This window comes from Artibeus jamaicensis, unplaced genomic scaffold (assembly GCF_021234435.1).
Source record: "Artibeus jamaicensis isolate MK-2021 breed Jamaican fruit bat unplaced genomic scaffold, CSHL_Jam_final contig_908, whole genome shotgun sequence".
Classification (NCBI taxonomy): domain Eukaryota; kingdom Metazoa; phylum Chordata; class Mammalia; order Chiroptera; family Phyllostomidae; genus Artibeus; species Artibeus jamaicensis.
The window spans coordinates 7693407-7716837 of NW_026522009.1; the positions used below are offsets into that span (position 1 = coordinate 7693407).

Genomic DNA, 23431 nt, shown 5'->3' on the forward strand with positions numbered 1-23431 from the left:
ACTATGAAGTCACCAGCTGTCTGGACTGTGACCTTTGGGGAACCCCCCCAAGAGAGGTGGTGGCCAGGAAATGATTATTCTTTTTGGAGAGATCCAAAACCCTTTGGTGAGGAGAGTTAATTTACTTATTAGTGGGAACACATAAACCCTTCTATTGGGTCTGTTTTCAAGAACCTGGCTAGGAATCCAAGTCAAAGTAGTAAAATAAACCTAAAATAAACCCTTAGAAAATCACCTGGTCATTTGTTACACAGGTGCTTCTGGTACAAGGGTCACAAACAAACCCTACTATAATATATGAAACTCTCTTCCCAGTGGCACCTCCATGTGGCCCATTAGCAATGATAACCTTTTACATTTCTTATTTTTTGTGGTTTTCATGGTGTTTATCTTAAATATCAGTACAGAGGTAAAAACAGGACTTGAATCTGGTTTAATGATACATAGCTATTAACTGGAGGAATCTTGATTCAAAGTTTGTTCTGACTTCAAACCCAGTGCCTTTTTCTCTAAACTGCTCTTAATTTGTAATGAAAGTATTTAAGTGGTCTGAATTTTAATCTATTAATTTTTCATAAGAAAGAAAATTGTCATAGAGGACATGAGTATTTAGCCAGAGAGTCAGTTTTTGAGTTTGAATTGCAAGAATTATAGGGAATTCCATTTGTATAAGCTTGAAAGGATTGGCAAATACATGTAAAAAGTATTGACAATATTTAATTGTAGTAATTATAAAAAACAATAACAATAAAATTTAAAAATAAAATTATGCATAGAATTTCCCTGCCTTGTGATGTATTTCATGACTGCTGAAGCACATAAATTGCCCTCTACAATAAATGAGCATTTGTTTTCAAAATAAGGGCTTGTAATTTTGCATTTTTCTTGGAGATGCCAACCTTGTCAGAAACAAAATGAAACCAAGAAAACAAAACAAAACAACAGACCTCTTGCATTAACTAAGAAGGCATTCTGCACTGGTAGTCTGATAATCCCAATCTAGAATGGCTCTTTCCTACTTTTCTACTTACAAAACATGTACTCAGCTTTAAGACCTCATCTAAGTGCTCTATTAAAAGTGTTCGTTTTCTCTCCTGCTTAAAGTTAATTGTTCTTTCCTTTTGCTTTTATAGTGTATTTTAAATTTCCATTGCAGTCATAACAATTTTGCCATAAACACTAATAATTCTAAATCGATTTCCCTAAATTTTGAAATAGACTCATTTTAATATAGCCAATTCCTAAGCAATAACATTCACCACATACAGAGCTTGATATAGTAGCTTTATTTTCTTGAATATACATTAAAAAATCCCACATAAAATCATTTCATATATCACCAGCAGTACGAATACTGGTCTTTTAGGTAAGACTGTTGAAATAAGTTGATTATACCTGTGCTTAACCTTCATTCAGTTCTAAATTGCATTATACTGTTCTCTTTCTTCCTCTTACCAGCAATCATGTTTCCTTTATCCTTCTACCACATGCCCAGTTACAACTCTAGTCCTTGATAGGAATTGAGTACCTTTTCTGATGTTGAAATTAAGTAACATCGAGCCCATCTTATTATTATTTAGATACTTGATTGGCATGAGAAACATTTTTAATATTCACTCACTACGTCCCCTCTGTATGAGCCTGAAATGCTCTTTCTGGTTCTTTTGCCAAACCTGAGGGTCATGATTATATTCTAACTCAGTGATATGTCAGTACTGAGGGAACTCAGAAGAAATTTACTTTCGGATTACTAATAAACTGGGAAATAAATGATAGCCTGGGCCATGAATTTTTGAAACAAGATTAATTGTGGATGAATTAGACAATTGTAATTGCAGATTACAAACTAATCTTTTATGTGTCTCTAAAATAAAATAATTATTATATATTACTTACTCCTACAAGGACATTTAAGTATTGTACTAGGTCAATGTTCATCTAAAAAGCATTAAATGTGCTACTTAAATTCCATGTGAGGAGAACTCTCCTTATAAAACTGCTTTATCTCTATAAATTGTATACTTTTCACTGTTTTATTATATTTTCTTGTAAAGTTTTTGGAGCTAAGAGATTAGAAAAATTATTTACATGTGATTGTGCCTTATTTTTACTCTTTGCTATTACATTTATTAATGAGATATCTACTTTCTAAAAATGACACATGGACGCAGAAATCATTAAGGGAAACACTAAATAATTGGACTACTTTTTTAAAAAAGAAAGAGAAAAACATCTATCTGTTTATCAAATTTTCAAAAAAAAGTCAAGTGGCACATTTTACGTTGTATATTCACAAATATGAAAAGGAAATTTTAATTTATCAACACGAACACATAGCTATTAAATACGCATTGCTTTTAATCTAGCAATTTCACTTTTTCATTTAGAAATGACAGGTCTGTATGAAATGTACCATTGCATTTTTAGCATGTGGAATATAGTAGATGATCAAGAATGTTTTTATATTGAAATAACAGGGAGAGGAGAAGACTTGGAGAAGACTTGTAAAGAAATCTAAGATTTAAGATACGGTCAAAGACTGAGGAATCCTGAAAACCATAGAAAGAAGTAAGAAGGAAAATAAGTGTGATCTGATAACAAAGGATAAAGAATATTCAAGAAGGGATTGACCAGAGTGTTAAATGCTATTGAGAACTCAAATATGATAAAAGTTTAGAATACCTATTGGATTAAGCAATAGTGAATCACTCGTGACCACAATAGCAAAAGAAACAGAATAGTGGAATTATAAACCAAATGTCAGTGGGTTTGGGGAAAAATTAGAAGTGAGGAGATGGGACAGTGGATATCAACAATTTTTTTCCATGAATTTGACTGTGAATAGAAAGAGAGAGAAAAGTCATCAAGGCATATGGGGTTAATGGATGATTTTTTTTTGTCCCTGTGAAAGGGACAGTTTTGTGCCTTGTGAAAGGGACAATTCTGAGTATAGTTACAGTGGTGTAAACTAGCCAGTAGAGATCCTGAGGGTGAGAGGAAGGTTGGGTTGGGAGAATATCTGAAAGATCACGGATTCTAAACTATTAGGTTCACACACAGGAAATATACTTGGTGTAGGTCAAAAGTGGTAGCAACGCCCTGGCTGATGTGGTTCAATGAATTGAGTGCTGGCCTGCAGACCAAAGAGTCACCAGTTCAATTTCCAATCAGGGCACAGAATTTCCAATCAGGGCCAGGTCCCCAGTAGAGGGCACATGAGAGGTAACCACACACTGATGTTACTCTTCCTCTTTTTCTCCATTCCTTCCCCTCTTTCTAATAATAAATAAATAAAGTCTTTTTTAAAAAGTAGTAATAATGGCATTTTTATATGGTTCAACCTAATATAGGAGAACTTGGACAACTGTAGGCATCCTTAGGTTTGTTGGTTTTATGTCAAGAAGGTGAAGAAATTCTCATCTAACTGATCAAATTATATCATTGAAGTAGTTGAAACATGAGATGGCTCATGATGAGACTAGGAACTTTGAGGAAGCTAGAGAAGTTAAAAATAATCTTGTGGAAAATCAAAGTATTAACTTAGGTGGTATAGTAGGAATAGTGTGTAAGAGTTGAAGGGTCAAACGAACTGGCACTTCCTGTACATTTGTGAGATTTTCTGTACCATGCCTCAGTGGTATGGGCAGAATGAGTCATTGCTCAGATAGTTGTATTTTCTCTAGAATTTATCCAGGTATAAATAATGAAAGCAATATGGGACAATAGAATTTAGTGGAGTTTAGAACATCATTAAAAAGTGGTTGAAATGGTGAAGCTAAAGATCACAAAAGAAACAAAGATGAGTGTGTATGTGTGTGTATGTGTGTGTATTCAGTGGAGATGACAACTGATGGATATGAAGAATACATAGAGTGGAAGAGCTATTGAATTTTTTAAATGAGGCATTAGAAGTAACTAAGTGTGTAAGAAGGAAGGTTAGGACAGTGATAGTTGTCCAAAGTTATGATTCAGAGGGAGTAATTCCAAGTCATGACAAAGTCTAGGGTGTGGACATGAAAGTAATGTTTGAAAAGAATTATAGAGATGAGAAGATCAAGAAAATAAATGTCTAGGATGTTGAAGATCAACCATATCGGCACTGATGCAACTTCAACTAAACATAGGACTTGGACTGTGGAAGGAGATAGGAAAGCAAGTGTCAGCCTTTAATGAATTAGGGCATAATTATGCCTCCATCAGACAGTGATGAAGAAGGAAAGAGGGTGGAGAACAGGACTGTGAGAGCCTTGAAGGAACAAAGCAGTTTGAGGGTGTGGAGAGCAATGGTGCAAGGTGGCATGAGGGAGTAAGAGGAAAAAGATGAAGTCTTCGATAATGAACCCTTTACTTGAAAGGGCTGTAAATATGCTATGTCCTGAGGGGGGAAAACTATGTTTCAACTTTTAGATATATAGGAAATATTCAACAAATAAAAGAGAAGTTTAGGATGTACAGTAGTTTGTTAATCAATGGATGGCTTTCCAGAAATTGTGAAAGTGCAGAAGATAATTTATCGTACAAAAACTGCTCCGTTTGCAGAAGAGGGATGCTCATTATTAATGTGTTGTTTACAATTTTAGCAAGGTTGAAGAATAAAAAATAGAACAGGCTTAAATTAAAGATAATCTATTATAACATTTTCTTGTAAAAATGCTTAATGATATATAAAACAGGTATGTTTTTATCTTGCTAATCTTACTTTTTAACAATATGTGATAAAATATAAATGTATACATGTATATATATGTAGCATAATATGTGTGTATGTTCTTATAAAGCTTAAAGTGCACTTTTAAATTTGGACTTATGCTGCTTTAGAGATATGCTTACTCATTTTTGAGGACATCTGTCTTTTTATTTTTTTGTATCTAGTTCTAGTCCTACATTGTCAGTACTGAACTTCTAGAGCCCAAGACGCTATTATAGAAAATTGAGACCAGGCTTTTATTTAAATTACAACTTTGGTTTCCAAATTAAAATCATTAGGTCCTAATGATTTATTTTATTTTATTTAAATAAATATATATTTTATTTTTCTTTATATGTTTTCACTTGACAGAGTCTTTCTATGTTTATTGTTATAAGCATATTGTTATAAAACTCAAACTTGATTTTAACAATAAATATGGTAAATCAGTTCAAATCCAATAATTGTTGTTACTGCATGAAAGACTCCAGAGCTGGAGTGGGGGGATTGGAGACATGGATGAAGGTGGTCAAAGGGTACAAACTTCCAATTATAACATAAGTAAGCCATGGAGATGTAATATACAGCATGGTGACTAGTTTTCAATACTGTATTTTACATTTGAAACTTGCTAAGAGAGTAGATCTTAAAAGTTCTTATTACAAGAAAAAAATGCTATTATGTTTAGTGACAGATTTAACTAGCTTTCCTGTGGTGATCCTTTCACAATATATATGAATACTGAATCATTATGTACAACTGAAATATAATACAAATCAATTATATATCTTAATGAAAAACTCTCATATTTCTGTGTCAGGCAAAGAGAAATGTAAAATTATTCAGAACCTCACTGTAGAAACACAATAACCCGAGGAATCTATTTCATAGTTATTTTGAAAAAAAGACTAAATATTATAAATGTATTTATATTTATGAGGGGGACGCCCACCAAACAGAATTATCTTCTGGACGGAGGGCCCCTTGTAGTACTGTCTTACCCCGCACTAGGTGAGTGTTCTTGGAACCCATCTGTATCAGAGTAGCAGCTGGCATTGCCCTGAGAGGCTGGGTTCAGCTTCACTGAAATTTTTTTTAAGACTCTTTCAACATGTTTGCCCACTTCACGGTGGGTGATTTTTGAGTGCACGTGCCCACATCATGTTGAGTGTTGAGAAGTTTTGGGCCAAAGATGACATGACCCCCATCCGCCACCCTTCCTATTCACCTGATCTGACCCTGAGCGAGTTTTTTTGTTTGTTTCCCCAGATGAAAAAAGTCCTCAAGGGCAAATGTTTTGCTAATGTGGAGGTTGTGAAACAAAAAAACAGCACAAGCATTAAAAGGCATAGAAATTGATGAGTTTAAAAACAGTTTTGAGTCGTGGAAAAAGGTCTTGATAGGTGTATTGCATCAAATTCAGAGTACTTTGAAGGTGACTGAAGTTTACACATGTAAGAATTTAAAATAAATAAATTTATTTATTTTATTTATTAAATTTTAATAAATAAATTCCATTTCAGAGGGTGCCCCCATATTCACATCATGATATCTATGTACAGAGTGGCTTACTGGAAAAGTAAACAAACTATTTCAGTGTAAAAAGAAGTCTTTCAATGTGTTATGAAATCCTGTTAAGTCAAAGGGAGAACATTGAAACAACCAGTAGGTGATGAGTTGTTACTTGGAAATCAACTGGTCCCAAACAAATTTGAAGTACAAGCAAATGGTTCCACTAATCTACATGTGCCAAGCATTCTATTAGATACTGGCATGCACAACAAAGAATAAGGTATACTTCCTTTATGTTACTCACAAGTGACAAGAATTAATACATTTTTATTTATGTATTTCAAATTGAGGAAAACCCTCTGACTTTGTTAGACTGAGGCATGGATTATCAACTGGAAGAGTAGGGATTGCTTTTCAGTATCACTTCTCTACTCATCCCTCCATTCTTATGCTCTGAGCAACAAAACCAAGTAATACCAAAGCAAAACAGTATAAAATAGTCATACTAATTTATCTTGATATAGAATGGAATGGTAGAATTTTCAAGGATTTGGGCTTGCAGGGGACAGTTTTGAAAATCTTGAAAATAGGAAGTAATAGGGTCCTGGCTAGTGTGGCTCAGTGGATTGAGCACTGGCCTGCAAAGCAAAAGGTCGCTGGTTTGATTCCCAGTCAGGACACAGGCCTGGTTGCAGGCCAGGTACACAGCAGGGGTCTTGCAAGAGGCAACCACACACTGATGTTTCTCTCTCTTTTTCCCTCACTTCCCCTCTTTCTAAACATAAATAAAGTCTTTAAAAAAAAGAAAGTAATAGGAATGAAGAGAGCAAAATGGTTTTTTGCTTTCCTCAGATTTTTATTTCAGTCTGTTTTTCCTATTTCTCTACCTCTGTCATTTTTATTTCTATAGAAATTTTCTATTAAAATACAAAATCTTATGATTATTTATTTGCTTCTCACTTTTATATTCTCATGTACAAATTGTTCTTAGATTTTTTTCTAAAATTTTATTTTAAAAGGCAAAGAATTTCTCAAAGGATGTTAAATTTTGGATATATCTTTTGCAGTTTTAATTATATTCATCAGTTTCAAAACATGGGGTTAAAACACAATACTTCTTACACAATTTGTGTATTTCCTCCAATTTCAATATATCAACTAAGCGCATAATCTAGGCCCTGGTCAGGTAGCTCAGTTGGTTAGAGCAATGGTCCAATACACTGATGTGGGTTCAATCTCTGGTTAGGGCACATACAAGACTCAACTAATGAATACATAAATAAATGGAACAATAAATCAATCTCTCTCTTTGTAAAATCAAGCAATAAAAAATAATTAGGAAGATTACAAATAGCATAATATATTCTAAACTCTGGACTGAGAGTGAGAAAACACTTTCTTTCTTGCCCCATCCTTCCACTGTTACAAATTTACAATAATTTATTACCTGAGGCTCTGTATTTTCCTGTTCTCCATCATTATCTTACTCTTACATTAAACGTTTCAATTAAAATCCAACCTGTTAAACTTTTCAAATCCTAAATATAAATTTGTTAGCATGGTTTCTTGAAATAAAAAATATTATCATTATTATGTTATTATTTTCTCCAACAACAGTAGGATAAAAAAAACTATTAAATTCCCAATACAGAAGAATTGTCTTAATTGCAAACCACAGTCTGAAACAAATCTTTCTAAATATGAGGTAAAGTTAAACTTACTGATACATCATACACTGTTGAGAATGCAAACTCCTCCACCTCCGTGCTGTTTGTGATTTCCCGTCAAATGAGCAGCATCCTGGCATTCTTTTCAGACTTGTAAGCTGACTAAAGAGAGACTGCTTAAGGATTTAAAATAAACTAGTTTGACAAGTTGGGATGGGTGAACTCTAACCAATACTATGGTTTGAGGTGAAGAATCACTTGATAAGCCTTTATTGCGGGAAAAATTTCCTGGTTCTGGCTAATTAAGTGAGGAACAACACCATGTTTTAGCCTAAGCAACACCCTTGAATGTTTTGCATGGTTTGTTTGCCTTCTAAGAGGTGGCACTTTTCTTTTTGAGTCAGAACAAGTCTGGTGGCGTTCAGGCCCTGCATTTCATCTCTTTCAGAGGCAAGATCAGAGGTTTTCAACAAGCATTTGGTACTCTTGACTTGCTTTTCTTAGTGCAGTGCTACATGTGTTCATTATATCTGGCTCAGGAATTCATTTGCCTCTACTCTGAAGTGGAATCTGGCTTTAAGGAGGGAAAATGAAAATGGATTTATGCCAACCGTAATTTTAAAAGGCTTCACCTGATGATTGTCTCCGCTTCATGTGCTCTCCTTTGGAGTCATATTGTTCTACCTGCCTTGACTTTGAGTTTTCTGTTCATCCAATACTTTCCTTCCCATTGTGTCTTTGCCCACAATGCTTATGATATTATTCCTTTTATTTATAGCACAGGTCTCGATTCCAAGTCCACCTCACTGTAAGTTTCAAGTCATTTATTCAGACTGTCTACACAGGGTATGTAGACTCTGAAGATAACTCCTCCAGGATATTTTTTTTAATTCCCCAACTTTCACACTATCTGAACAATGCTGAATCCATCTATGCCTTCCCTTCAAGCATGAATCTAGTTTTAGTTGTGCTCTCAGGTGTTTGGATCATTTATCCTATTCGATAGTGAAATATTTGAGGCCAGAAACTGTGGTTCTTATTTTTTTCATTTTGTTTCTTTTTTTAATTGTTGTTCAGTCAAAGTTGTCCCCATTTTTCCCACACCACTTTCCTCTGTCCTTCCCATCCCCTACCTTCGATATTCAATCTTCCCCCCAGCCTCCCCTCCCCACCTTGTCTTCACCCATGGGTCCTTTATACAATTTCCTTGACTTGACCCTTCCCTTTCTTTCCCATTATTCCCCTCCCTAGCCTCTGGTTCTATTTTGCTCACTTGTTTGTTTTGTTGGTTAGGTTCCACTTATAGGTGAGATCGCATGGTATTTGTCTTTCACCACCTGGTTTATTTCACTTAACTCCTACCCTTCATGAGAGCATGGATGGAACTGAAGAGTATTATGCTAAGTGATGTCTTTTTAAATGCATCTGCCAGCACCTCTGCAAACGCATGTACTTAACTGAGTCCTTCAGTTAATTTGACAATCAACATTCATATTCAGATTCAGTCCCTTTTTTATTTTGAAAAAAAAAACAGGTTTTGGCAAAACAGGAACATATAATTAATAAATGCACATATAAAATGTTTGAATTGGTTAATAAATAAAAATTCTATACCTTTGTCAAATTTCTATTCATGTATAACTAATTATAATAAACTTAGCTACTTAAAACAACAGCCATTTATTATCTATTGTTATTTTGTAGGTTAGAAATCTGTGTAAGCTCAATTTTGTTTTCTGTTCAGAGTCTTAAGGCTGAAAACAAGGTGTAGATTCATGTGGGTTCCCTTTTGGAGGCCGCGGTGAAGAATACCTTCCCAGCTCATTCAGGCTGTTGGCAGAATTAAGTTCTTTACAGAAACACTAAGGTTCCTGTTTCTTTGTTGCTGTCAGCCTGGGCTGACTTTGGCATTCAAAGGCTACACAGTCCTTGATACCTGGTTCCTTCCATCTTCCAGCCAAAAATAGTCATCTCACACTTAGAATGTCTGACTTCTCTGCTACTCTGAAAGGAAAATTCTTTACTTCTAAAGGACTCTACATCTAAAGAAGCAGATTAGACCCACCTGGAAAATCTCCTCTTTGATGAACTCAAAGCCAACTGATGACTAACCTTAATCACATTTTGTAAGAACTGTCACCCTAGTAGATTTTCAAAAATATACCTCAAGTTCTGTAATTTCCACCTAAATCTAAACTGAAGATGCAAGTTTGATGTTCATCAAAATGTATTTGTTTGAAAACAGGTGAAAGGTAGTTATTGAAACCATGAGGAATGATATCCTAGGCAATTACAAAATTTTTCTTTTTGGAAATATTTAAAAGTTGCGCATCCAAATGTCCTGTAGGGAGAATATCTAGGTTTAAAAGTGGAGAGAAGGAAGACCTAACAGGATAATCCCTTTACCTAAAAAACTACATATTTAAGTCAAAGTTGGGGTACAGTCTAACCAGGCAACGAAATATAAAAAAATAGAACTTCACAGGAAACCTATAATATCTGATTAGAAAACAATATTGCATAGCTTTGTGACTTAAGTGGAAAAACCTTTAATAATTCAGAATGTAGCTTAAAATATTACTAAGCCAAATCTTTAAATATACTTGAAATACTGACTTTGACATTTTCCACTGTCAGCTATAGAATAGCTCTAAAAATGTTTCTAGTAGATTGATTACAGAGTTCTCCCAAATGCTATAGTAAAATGTAGTGTAAATAAAATGAATTTGAATTATATCCATTCTTAAAGCTATTAAATAAACAACAACTAATTTGATTTGCCTGCTATATTTCTTTTTGGAATAAATTAGTATTAACCAGATGAGCTATATTAAATATTATTTTTTCAAGAAAATGATGCATATAATTTCAACAAAACATTAGTATTTGCAAAGTGCACAGAGCAACACTACTGATAAGTGAAAATGCCAACACTAGGAAACTGAATGACAATCTTAGTGCCTGAGCAGCATCAGCTGAGCTGAAATTGGTTTACAATAACATACTTTGCACTTTCTAAACAAATTTGAAACATTTTATGACATTTTGACTTTATTATTCAACAGGACAGCCTCACAACATCATGAAGTAGACTAATTTTTCACTTGACACATGGAGGGCAGTTTAGGGCAAATGAATATTTCTCTTTTAAATTGTGTGATATGATTGCATTTTTCTTATTTCTTATTAGGCATAGTTAAAATTGTCAGGCAAGAAAAATATCGAAACCAATAAAGGAAGTTTCATTGTAAACATATATGAAAGTAACTTAATAAAAAATTACATATTGATGCATTTAAGTGGGCTTCTTGTAGTTGTATTTGTTTATAAAACAGATTATCTAATGAGGCATTATAATAGCAAAAAATAAAACTGTTGTTGTTTTAGTAGGTTTCAAAATCTTTTGCTGCTTCCCATTTTGAAATATGTTGCAGATTTTTAATTTATACCATTATCAAGGCTTTAAATTACTTACTTATAAAGCTTATTGTGGAGGGTGAGAAAAGAACGAGTAAGGTATGGATTTGGGGGGTAAACTTTCCATGGAGCATTTTGACCTACACATTTGAGAGGCTCTATAGCTTTGCCTACAGTAAAATCATACTTCATTTCCTTAGAGATAGTTGTATATAGTGTTGTGGTATTGTTTGACTTAATTGAAAAACTGTTTCATCTATTGACATGCTTTGCTGAACACTGTAAATTTAATTTACCTCATGTTTTTACAAGGAAAAAACATGATTTAGTAACAATCATTTAATTCCAATGACTTTTAGGACTGCAGTGTTCCTGGCTGGTGAATCCAAATAACTCAGATTACAGTGATGGAGAGATAGCTGGACTGGATGCAAGGGTCTCCTGGGTTTTGTTTCTACACCAGCTACGGCTTATGATGTAACTTGAAAAAATTCTCTTCACTTTGTTTTCACATCAGTCAAAAAAAGGAGAGTGTTGTAGATAATCTCTTAGGTTCTTTCAGGTCTGACGGCTATGATTCTAGCATTAGTTCCAACAATCTGTAACGAGTTTCCTTTCCATTTCCACCACTGCATGAAGGGATGCCTCCCACGGATTCCCTCTCTGTCAAATAAACTAGCAAAGCAACAACTTTATTGAGTTGAAAGGTGTCGATTCTTTTTTTTAAAGATTTATTTATCTTTAGAGGGGAAGAGAAGGAGAGAAATATCAATGTATGGTTGCCTCTCATGCGTCCCCTGCTGGGAACTGGACTGCAACCCAGGCATGTGCCCTGACTGGGAATTGAACCGCAATCGTGTGGTTCGCAGGCCTACGCTCAGTCCACTGAGCTACACCAGCCGGGGGAAAGGTGTAGATTCTTGTTAATATATGTTTGTTCTTATTGTTGTTGAATCATGAAGATTTCACGAAGAGAATATGATTAAGCATTTGCAAAAATTTGGGTTCAATCTTGTTAAAGCCTTAAAAACTTACACTTTAGTTCTTTCTTATGGCACCTCCAATTCCAAGATCCCACCAGGAATATGTGCTATGGTATTTACCATCAGCTTAATGGATTTGACCTGTCTTTTAAAACAATGAGTCAGACGAATTAAATGGTTTTTTTTTCTATAAAAAGATGTGAATATTATTTGAGCACTCACAGCATAAGAGGCAAAGGCTTGTATACTTTGTTTTTAACCACAATATATTTGCAAAATTCACAAAGCAAGAGTACTGATAAATAAAATGCTAACACTGTAAAAAAATTCTTTATAATCTTAATGCATTTGCAGCATCATCTGTATTGATACGTTTACAATAGTATACTTTCCACTTTTTTGAGAAAGTTTTAAACATCCTTTGACTTTTCAACTTTATTATTCAACAGGAAATCCTCACAACAATGCCATGAGGTAGAGAGCTTAATGTTCCACTTGGTAGATGGAAAACTTGAGAAGAAGCTATTATTGCATGATTCCTATCAGACGTAGCTGAACTAGAAATAGTACATATAAATTCTGTTTAAAAAATCCACTTTTCCATATCTTAAATTTATTTAATGGCCTTTTAGGTTTATTCCTCTCATTTTTAAATTAAAATGTACTTGAATTGAGTTATAGAATTATTTAAATCAATGTATACAGTTTCACAGACATGTATGCAAAAAGTTATCACAGTCTTCTGAAATATAAACATATTTACACAAAAGCACATATCCTCTGTAATAGAACTTATGGAGTAGGAAATAAATTTTTTGTAGACAGATTTTTTTTCTACCAGATACTGTGTTTAGATTTAATATAAAAAAAGTCTATCTTCAATCAAGCACATCTTGAATATGCTAAATATTTTCCAGGAAACTTTGGATATGCTAAATATTCTCCGGGAAGCTCTGAATACAGAAAAAGTGTAAATATTTAAGTTTTCACTTTGTTTTTTTCTGTTGATATTTAGTTATTAGTCTTTATTAACTCAAAAATTTGGTATCATTTTCTTTTTAAAAGGAAAGTATAGATGGATGATCCTTTTCTGTTTATGGTATCTTAATATTGAGATGTAATTAACTAGGAGGGTTTTTTAGTTATATTTATCTTGTTTACATATATTACATATAAACACATACACATAAATTAACAAAACTTTCAGTCATTAAAGAAACAGACAGACTACATTTTTCCCTGATAAATCAGAGCGACAAATCCATCACTTGAGGTCTTGCACTGGAGGCCTGGAAATGAATCCAGCTACTCTGTAATTACAACCCTGAGGCCAGATGGCCATGCAGTATTTTGAATCATGTCTATAGGCAGACATAGTTCAAAATATATTAATGAGATATAAAGTGTGATTTTGAAGATCTAGTGGCACCAAATTTTTTTAATAATGTGATTTAAAGTATTTTGAAAATGATTACATGACTTTTAAAAAGCAAGGAGCAGTTTTTGAAAAGTGTATTTTTTATTGAGTCCAAAGGACACAAATAATAATTAATAGTAGTTCATATTATTGGCCTACTGTGTGCAGACACTGTTCCAAGTGCTTTATTTCCTCTTATTAGTGCATTTAATCCTAACAACAATCATAAGTGGGCACCATTTTTACTGCCTCCATAAAGATGAAAGAGCTAATGCACAGTGATTAAGAAACCTGTACAAGTATAAACAGCTCAGACGAGGCACAGCCACTCTCCAAGCTCAGGCAGCCTGATTGCAAAGCCTATGCTTTCCACCGCTAGATTTTGGGCTGTGTTAAGCCCCAAAGTCATTCATTCATCTGACAAATTACATTAATGTATCTTAAAACTCACAGAAGCATTTCTTTCCATTATAGGAAACATTTTGTAGAACATGATATATACGAGGCACCATCCTAAATGCTTTACACAAATCAGCTCTCCCAACCTGACAATCCGATTGATACGTGACCTATCAGATAGCTGAAGACTTACAAGAGCACCAGTTACCATACATTAATGTAGATGGTTCTAAGTAAACCATCGAATAGATCGTTTCCTCAAAAATCTAGAGTGTTTGTCCTGTTACTAACAATTTGAAACCAACTCCACTAGCCTAAGTCTCATCAGTTGTTTTCATCCTCCTTGTACCCATGAAAAAATGTTCCCAAGAGTCTTTTCTATTCTCCATTCTGGCTTGACACTAACTAATGATGCTGTTAAAAAATAAATCAGAAATGCTTACTAACAATACAACATACATCCTGCAGTTAGTGCTTTTGTGTATAGAACAACACAAGTTCAGATAGATACATTTAAAGCTTTTTTCAATGGCAACTCTTGTGGTTAATGATAATGCTATATTATTATTTAAAAACCCAGGTTAGAGTTCAAGTTATATTGCAAATCCTATGCTTCTCCATTCTAGCCATTGAGTGTCCAATCATCAGTGCTGGTACATTGAAGCCATGAATCCTTAGGGAAGGCTGTTGATTTTTTTGTTGTTGTTAGAAGAATTCCAAGTGCTCCAGGTAAAATAGGAGGTAAGAATTTGGCAGCCCCAGAAGCTCTTCATATTCTGTGGGAAATTATGGTCCTCATCTTCCATTGAGAAAAACCACTTATAAATATTCAGCATATTAATAAGTAACACAGTTTCCCTTCTGAGTGAGGAGTTAGCGCTACCCATCATTCCCTGTGTCTTCTTCCCTCAGGGTAGAAAGAGAGTTTGGTCACAAAGTCCACCTCATAATATTGGATTGGTCTGAGTCTGAAGGACTTCCTGACCTCCAGCAAAAACACCGATCCAAACCACGTAGCTATGAATAATATACAACATGCAGGAGTTTTAACTCTTGTGCCATGGATATAATTCGTGGACAATTCACACTAGATACCAGTCTTTGAGGCAATCCAGTTTCGATACTGAGTCACTCTTGTGTAGACACCAGGTTTTTTGGGAAGAGCACACGATTGTCCCCAACTTACTATACCAACAATGTACCAGATATCATGGTTATCATAAACCAGAGGTCCACCAGAATCACCCTGGAGAAAAAAACACAAACATATTTAAAATTGTTAACTCTGATTTAATTCAGGAGGAAGGTCATTGGCAATCCTCTCTCTTCCACAAGGAAAAAAAGGGAAATTGATGCGAAGAACATGCAGCCATACTAGAGATAGATTATATGATTATATAATGTTTCTCTCAATTGAGTTAAAATTGTGTGCTAAACTTTAAAGTGCATTTTTTTCTAGAAAGACTAATATTCATATGAAATGGTTACATTATTTCTGGTTCAGCATCCTTAGATTTATGCATGATTTAGTAAGCATGTATATAAAATAGTCAATATGAGGTTAATGCATAGATAAGGGATAAGGAAAGTCAGAATGGCTTCCAGTCTTCTGACTTGCTTAACAAAATGAAAGGGAATATCATTCACAGAGCTACAAAACATAGGACCAAGGTCAGGTGATGAAGGGAATAAAAGGAGAATCAGATGCAACATTTTGAGTGAGGTGTCTTTGAAATGTCCAAGTGCAGTAGAATATACATATAAGTCTGGATGTAAAAGAAGAGGTTGAGGGAATATATAAATCTGGAGATCAAAGAGAAGGTTGGGGGCCTAAAAGTATAAATTTATGGATCATCTGCAAAAAAGATGATAATTGAAGCTATGGAAGAGAGAGAGATCCTCTAGGGAGAAAGTATAGAGTAAAGAGGAACAAGCATAGGATAGCTTGTCCCCAAAATTTAATGTCTGGGGTTAATGGAATGTGAGAAGGCAGAGAAGCAATGGTTTATAGGTCTCTACAAAGTTGAAGAAAGACAACATTTTGTTCAGCTAACAAATATTTGTGCCTGGCACTGTTTTAGGTGTTGGTGATACAACAGTAAGCAAAATAAGCCCCCCAATGCTGTACCTTCATGGAATTTAGGACACTAAACCAGCTAAATATAATATATTGTGTATTGGATGGTGACAAGAGCTAAAGATAAAAATAAAACCAGAAAGGGATACAGGGAATATATGTGTAAGGTGTGTGTGGGGGTTGGGTTATAATTGGTAGGTTGCTCTGTAACACAGAGTGTGGCCAAGAGGGCAGGAGTAGGTGAAAAGCAGGCAGGAAGGATTGGGGAGGGGTGTTAAATAGGAAGATTTGGGGAATTAGTGTCTATATAGTTGGAACAGTTTTGGTGACAAAGTTCAAGGTGTGGCCCTTGGAATAGGTGGCTGCAAAGTGGTGAATATCACTGGGAATCAGATCTAGAAACTAAGGATCCAGTATTTAAAGGTATCAGTGTTAATATTACAGGGCTTGGGATGAGAAAGAGACCTGTTTCAGGTTTCAAAGCGATCAGAAAATGAGACCAAGGACAGAGACTCAGAGGTGGGGGTAAAACAAGACACATGAGAGATGATGACAGACCTGAATAAAGCTGTCATCGGGGGAGAGGTTTCTGTGGTTTTTTGTTTTCAATTTTAAGAAAATAACAATAGACCATGAGAGTGATTGTGTGAACCAGAAATAGAAGCAACAGGCTTCAATTTTCTCACTTGTGATATAATGAAAGTACTTGTTTGATCTCATATTAAATAAAATAACATATAAAAAGTGCTCAGTACTTTGCCTGGCACACAGTAAACATTCAATGTAATAATTTCTGTTATTGTGACTATTAAATAAACTGGGTCCTTGGTGAAATAGATGCCACTTTTTTCCTCCCAAGTAAAATATATGCCAAACTTAGAAATGCCTAACGGAAACTTTCCTTTTCATGTTTTGACCTTGACTTTGGACTTACCTTACATGCATCTACTTTCCCTTCCATGAATCCAGCACATAACATTCCTGAAGTTACCAGACCATCATACACATCCTTTCTGTTACACACATCACTGCTTATGGTTTCCACCCTGGCTTGCCGAAGTTTGTTTTGTGTAGGTCCTGTTACACAGACAAACAAATGAACAAAAACACATTCTTCAAATACAATTGTATCTAAGACATGGAAGACGCATGAAGTGTTTATACCTAGGAGCAAAAGCACAATAATATTTTATTTTTATTTTTTCAAATTTTTTAATTTAATTATTTTTTAACTACAGTATTCTGTCTTTTACTTCCATCCTAGCCCACCCCGCCACGCCCCCCACCTCCCTCCCATTTATTAACATTAACTGTTGCCTAATTTTATCTCTGTTTCATAAATGTCTACACTCGAGGAACCATAAACATACACAGCCCAGAATTGTATCAGTGGTTCTTCAAAAGCTATTGGAACCCTTGCAACTAAATGCAATATTACACACATGTGTGTATATATGAATACAATATATGTATGTGTGTGTTATATATATATATCACATTTTTTCCCATGAGGAGAAGGTACATCACACTGATCTTATCTAATTGGCACATTTTTCCATATAAGGAAATTAAGGCTCAGAAAATTTGACTGATTTCCCAAAAGCTATTCAAGCAGAGACCAGGCTGTGTGATGCTCAGAGCTGTTTGCACTACTCTAGGCTGTAGTGTGTCATTTGGGGGCGCCCTGAAGCATGGGGAACTGAACAGATGTCCAGGACAAACTAGCAACTGGACACCAGCAGGGCCAGGAGTAGTGAGGAGAGAATATTGCACAATTGAGTACGGGAAGAGTAGGAAGTAGCTCAGAGCTCCTGATTGAAACTGTTGGTGAGTAGCCCCGAGTTAGTGGGAAGGGAAGGGAAGACTGAAGGAAACTTATAACAGCATCTCACAAAGTCAAGTTGGAGGTGCATGGGGCATTTGGGAAATTTTACATATAATCAAGTTCTGTCAAAAATAATAAAAATCAGATTAAGATATAGTATCATTTGTCTCCTAGTTTCTTCAGGATGTCCCTGATAAAACCTTAAATGTTTCTCATTTCCACTTTTAAAATATTTAATTATCCTCTCTCTTTAAAACAGAATGAACTAGTACCTAGAAATTTAAGTTCCAGTCTTCAGTTTATAAAATTTTAGAACTGATGTCTTTTAAATCTCTTAGGAAGTGGGACAGAGAAAAAGAAATAAAGATTCTATTAATTAACCAAAATAAAAATTCACAAAGCACTGTTGTATATATAACAAATCCTCACTAACATGAGGAGGAATTTTAAAAAGAAGAAGAAAAAAAGTATCATAAGATTGTGGTTTGAAGTATAAACTAACCAGGGGTGACTGCATGTGGGAAATATACAACTCGGAGTCACTTGCTCCCTTGTCCCTTCTTACAGCATGTAAAGCAGTCTGTTCACTTCTTCCGTATTAGCCTCTCCCCCTTCTCGTCATTGGTTCAATTAACTGTGAACTCCTCGAGGACAGGGACCTGATTTCTTTTACTTTTTAACCCATAGCCAACCCTGACCATGATCTTCTTGGGGCCATACACATTGGAAGCATCAACACTATTTTTATGAAAAATCTAAACAGAGATTTCCTAAGCCAGCTTGTCAGAGCCTAAGAGATATTTATATTGGTAAATTGTGTTGAGCTACTCACCATCATCTACAGTGGATCCAAACCCTGTGACAAATACACTTGCTCTAGGTGGCAGCTTTATAGCTGCATCTGGGAGGCAAACTCTCTGGACTACGTTTGAATAGTCAACTCGGGTAGTGAGCTGAGCCAAAGCAATGTCGTTTTCATTTGTTTCTCTCCGGTAATTTTCATGAATAATAATTTTTCTCACTTCTCGTTTTACTTTTGGTGGTGTTATAGTGACACCAAAAGTAGCAATCCATTGACTTGGGTCTTTATTTCTGTAAAACATTAAAGAAAAAAATTTATGATGCTTAACTTTATATTTTAAAAAAGATTGAGAGTATATTTCTTCCCAGCTATTGGCATTATGTGCCTAAAAAATTCGTATAGTGAGAGAATTTGAAATTGATGACTTTATTGAAAAAAGAGGTTAAACAAACTGATGTAAGCATATGAAAACCTTTTCAATATTTTCATCCTCTAAAATGTTATGCTCTAAAAAGAACACAGTAACTAAATAAAATTTCAATGCTTCATCTGGGTTAATAATAGTAATGGGTATTATACAATTAATTTCTAATCTTGAATTTCTTAATTTATTAGAAACTCATTAGATTCTGTCTTGTATAATTTAAATGAAATGTAGCGATAGTAATATTGATTTGCTTTGGCTATTACACATGCTAAAAGGCATTTCCCTGTGTATCAGACACTCTACCCATTCTTATTTGATGACTCACATGTTGACTCTTGTTTACTGGGTCTTACTGTTATCCTTGAGATAGAGTGTACCTAATTTATCTCTTGTGTATACAAACTCTTGTGTGTGTACTGGATTGCTTCCTCACCTACACCCAGACCCTGTCTGGATATTAAGGCCTAAGCAGCCCTGACTCAACATCATGCTGTGAGAGTTCTCACCACCCTTTGATCTGGCCTGGTCAGTCCCTCCTACTGTTTTTGAGGCTCTCGCCTCACACATGCTTTTGTCTCCCACAAAATTACAGCACAAGCAACTGCTATGTCACACTACCATCTCTTCATCTTTATATTTTTCCCCAAAGTTCAGTCCTTTTTCTTCTTATCTCCATCAATGATTAGAAATACATAGAAACTTGAAATTCTCTGTGTAGAAGAAAATTATGTAGAAGGAAATCACACAGAGGAGAGTTCATAAAGGGGATTTCCTTGTTTATACAAGGTTACTGTGTTGATGAATCACAAAAGTTTCAGTGTAATGAAGAGCCGAAAGATCAGTGGTTTTCAAAGTACTAGGCAATGCCCCAGGGGTGAACAGGCAGAACAGGGTGTGGGGGTAGGGAGGGGACTGAGAGATGCAGAGGGCTCCTCTCTCAGCTCTTTTACTTCTTTATACTTAAATGACATTCTTATCTAAAGCTGAAATCTTAGGGCTGAAGAACTCATTTGAAAAGTAGAATTCTGGGAGATACAAGATACATGTGACTTCAGTCCTCAAGGAGCTAACTGAGTGGATAAAAGAAAGTACCCCATTTCTTCATTCATTGTCAACCAGAAAGAAAGCTCCCTGTAGTAGGCCCCGTTCAACATGCTTGTGGCTAAGGATACCAAGACTCAGAAGCTAACAGGCTTGCTCCAGTGAGGAACATATGCAGCTGCTTAGTGTCAGAAAGAGAGGGCCCAGGCCTCATGCTCTCCGGTCAAAAACTTTTTTCCCTGCTCACACTATTTCACAAAGACAGGGATTTTTTTTAGTGGTTGTAAAGATACTAACATTTGTCTTAAACATGATTTTAAAAAATATACTCTTTTTATAGAATAAAAATTTAAAAGTCCTTGGGATAATTGTAATAGTGTCTTCAAAAAACACTGTATTTATCCTTCACAGAACTGGATGGCACTGTTCATTGAAACTGTTACCATCCCCCAAATTGAACCCTATCCAGGGTCATTCTATTTCCCAACACTTTTAAGTTATTATTATCAGTGTAAAATATGCCATCATTCATATTTTAAGAAATCTTTCCCGTGAGTCTGCAACCACTGTCACCTGTCAAATTTCCCTGTTCCCATTGATTTAAAAATTACTTGCAAGTGGCATCTAAACTCACTGCATCCAATCCTTATTCTATCATCAATTCCATTCATTCCCATCCCACCTTACCACCACAATTTCTCTTATTAAGGTCATCAGTTATCTGTATTTTACCATACTCGATGGTCAATTCCCATTTGGGTCTTTTAGCCCACAAAGACTACACTGGACCTGCTGAAACAGGTATCTTAATTACTATAGCTTACATCCTTCACTAAATATTAATAAATTGACATCTAGATTTATTTTTAATTTATATGAATAGAGATTAGTTATAAATAAAAATAGATGATATTCCCCAAAACAAGTGTTAAAATTGGAGCACTATGTGAACAAAAATTCAGAAAGCCTTAAACAATTAGTAAAACAAGTTTACGTAAGGCATAATGCTAGTTATTTTATAAAGAAGAGACTCCTTTGTAAAGGAGTCACTTCTCTCTTCTGTTGAGAGTGGCAATCTCCTATAATTCATTAGGTCATTCCCCTGACACATCTGCCCTACACATAAAAGTATAGGTACCTTACAAGGACAGTCAAGAGCCTCTTAGACTCGCCAAAGATAATTTTCTTGAAAGAATGGTATGAACAGTGCCACTGGCCAGGGCTGCATTCAGGAGCCTTTACCTTTTGAGAGTTTAAAAGGAAAAACTTCCTGTACCGTAATGGTGAAACCTCTAGGAGGAAAAAAAGGTGTGTCCCCTGATCACCTGGGGCAATAGGGTGCTTTGTATATCTGCATACTTGTATTGACAGAGCTGAGCTTTAAGAGCTACAACTGTGAAAGCTCAAGCAGAGTGCTCCTGCTGGGGCCCATATGACTAGCCTTCCATACTGCGAGGGTGGTGAGAGAATGGCAGGTCTTTCTTTCCTATCATCCACATACCTTTCTGGTCCACATAAGCCACAGGGGTTTTGGGGGATGCAGTTGGGAGGCACAGCTGCAAGAGCGGTATCTTAGATTTTATCTTATTTATAAAGATATAGTGGATGTTGGTTGTGGGAAAATAGAAGGATTAATAACAAAAAAAAAGAAGGAGCTAAATTTTCTCCTTGCATATACAAAAAAGTTTAAACTTGTTACATGTATAATAACCAGTCTTTAAAATAATTTATGATATAGTAAGAAAGATAGCACTAACATCCTGATAATAGGAAAATATAGGGTGAGAGCCATGAGAGTGATGTAAACCACAAGTCACAGTCACTTAGAGCAGGGAGAGGAGATGAACATGATGAAGGCATACAGTAAGCGAAGTACATTTTAGGGGGACAAAGTGCATTTTAGGGGGACACTTTTAGGAGGACCAGTTGCCATTCATAATGGAGCAGGAGATAAGCTGGAGACATTAGACTCTTCTCAAGCATTGAATCAACTGATGGCAACTGGTCACTAAATAAAGAAGACAGCCCCGGTGAACTTACTTGCGGAAGCAGTGAGCTGCTGTGAGGAGCCATGTGTTACTGATGAGGGTGGCTCCGCACTGATGGCCTGCCCCTTTGAGCTGCAGGCTGGCCTGCCATGGCCACTCCCCTTCCATGGCTGTTTCCTTTCCTTGGACAATCCTTTCTGTAGAAGTGTATGCTGGTAATGGCAAGTTTGAAGATGTCATCCTTAGTCCACAGCCTGTCACAGAAATATCCATTAGCTTGTTTTCATGAAAAGGAGGAGGGAAACATGCATATACTGACTTGCATTGAGTGCTAATGCCTAGATAATACATTGCACCTCCTACTCTTTAATCCATTTCTAATGCTCAGTCTATTATATGTAGGGGTCCTACTGATCTTAAAAGGTTCATAAGAAATATTTGCTATTATTTCAAGGCATCCAATCCAGGAATCAACTTCTGTCTCTCTACATAAAGCATATATAGATGAATAAGTAGATTGGTAGATAATTTAGTGATCACCAAAAATGTATAGAACCCGTAGGATGAGTACCCATAGGAAGGGGATAAGGGGAGGTAAAAGAGGGTATAGGGGAATTAAATGGTGATGAAAGGAGACTTCCCTTGGGGTGGTGAACACACAATATAATATATAGATGATATATTATAGAATTGTACACCTATCCATTTATTAACCAATGTCACCCAATAAATTCAATAAAAAGATTTAAAATGCTAAGAGTTTTAGACGCATTTACAACAAAACACTTTCAGAAGAGAAAATTCAGCCTTTGAAAGAGAACATAAGTTGCTGGAGGTCACCTAGCTGGTAAGCAACAACTGGATATAAAATTAAAAGGATCTACATCAAAGTGTGTAATTTTACTGCTAGGAGAGAGCTCAGTAATGTAGGTCATGACTCTCCCTTGACATAAATCTATATGTTGTCTTCGCAAACCCTGAATTTAAACAATAATGACATTTTAAAGTACCATATGATCTTATTCATATGTAGAGTCTAATGAACAACCAAACTAACAAATAAAATAGAGATAGACTTGTAGATAGAGAACAGGCTGACAGTCCTGGGAGGGGTGGGTGGGTGGGGGAGGAATAGGGGGATCAAATGAAAAAAGAAATACAAGAAAAAGAACTCGTGGACACAAACAAC

The 23431-nt window shown here is 35.4% G+C and overlaps 2 protein-coding genes across 2 annotated transcripts in view; both read right to left on the reverse strand.

Annotated features, from left to right (window-relative positions):
* The window catches only part of LOC119052682 (transmembrane protease serine 11G-like), a 30146-nt gene extending 22132 nt beyond the window's left edge, over positions 1-8014 (reverse strand). Inside the window, exon 1 of the mRNA XM_053655015.1 lies at positions 7921-8014. Coding sequence (XP_053510990.1) covers positions 7921-8006 — 86 coding nt within the window. The 5' untranslated portion in view covers positions 8007-8014. The remainder of the gene's footprint in view (positions 1-7920) is intronic.
* Positions 8015-12639: 4625 nt separating this feature from the next.
* LOC119052681 (transmembrane protease serine 11F) overlaps positions 12640-23431 on the reverse strand; it is a 66532-nt gene continuing 55740 nt past the window's right edge. Inside the window, exons 8-11 of the mRNA XM_037150035.2 lie at positions 22295-22496; positions 18817-19076; positions 17094-17236; positions 12640-15328 (exon numbers count right to left, since the gene is read on the reverse strand). Coding sequence (XP_037005930.1) covers positions 15170-15328; positions 17094-17236; positions 18817-19076; positions 22295-22496 — 764 coding nt within the window. The 3' untranslated portion in view covers positions 12640-15169. The remainder of the gene's footprint in view (positions 15329-17093; positions 17237-18816; positions 19077-22294; positions 22497-23431) is intronic.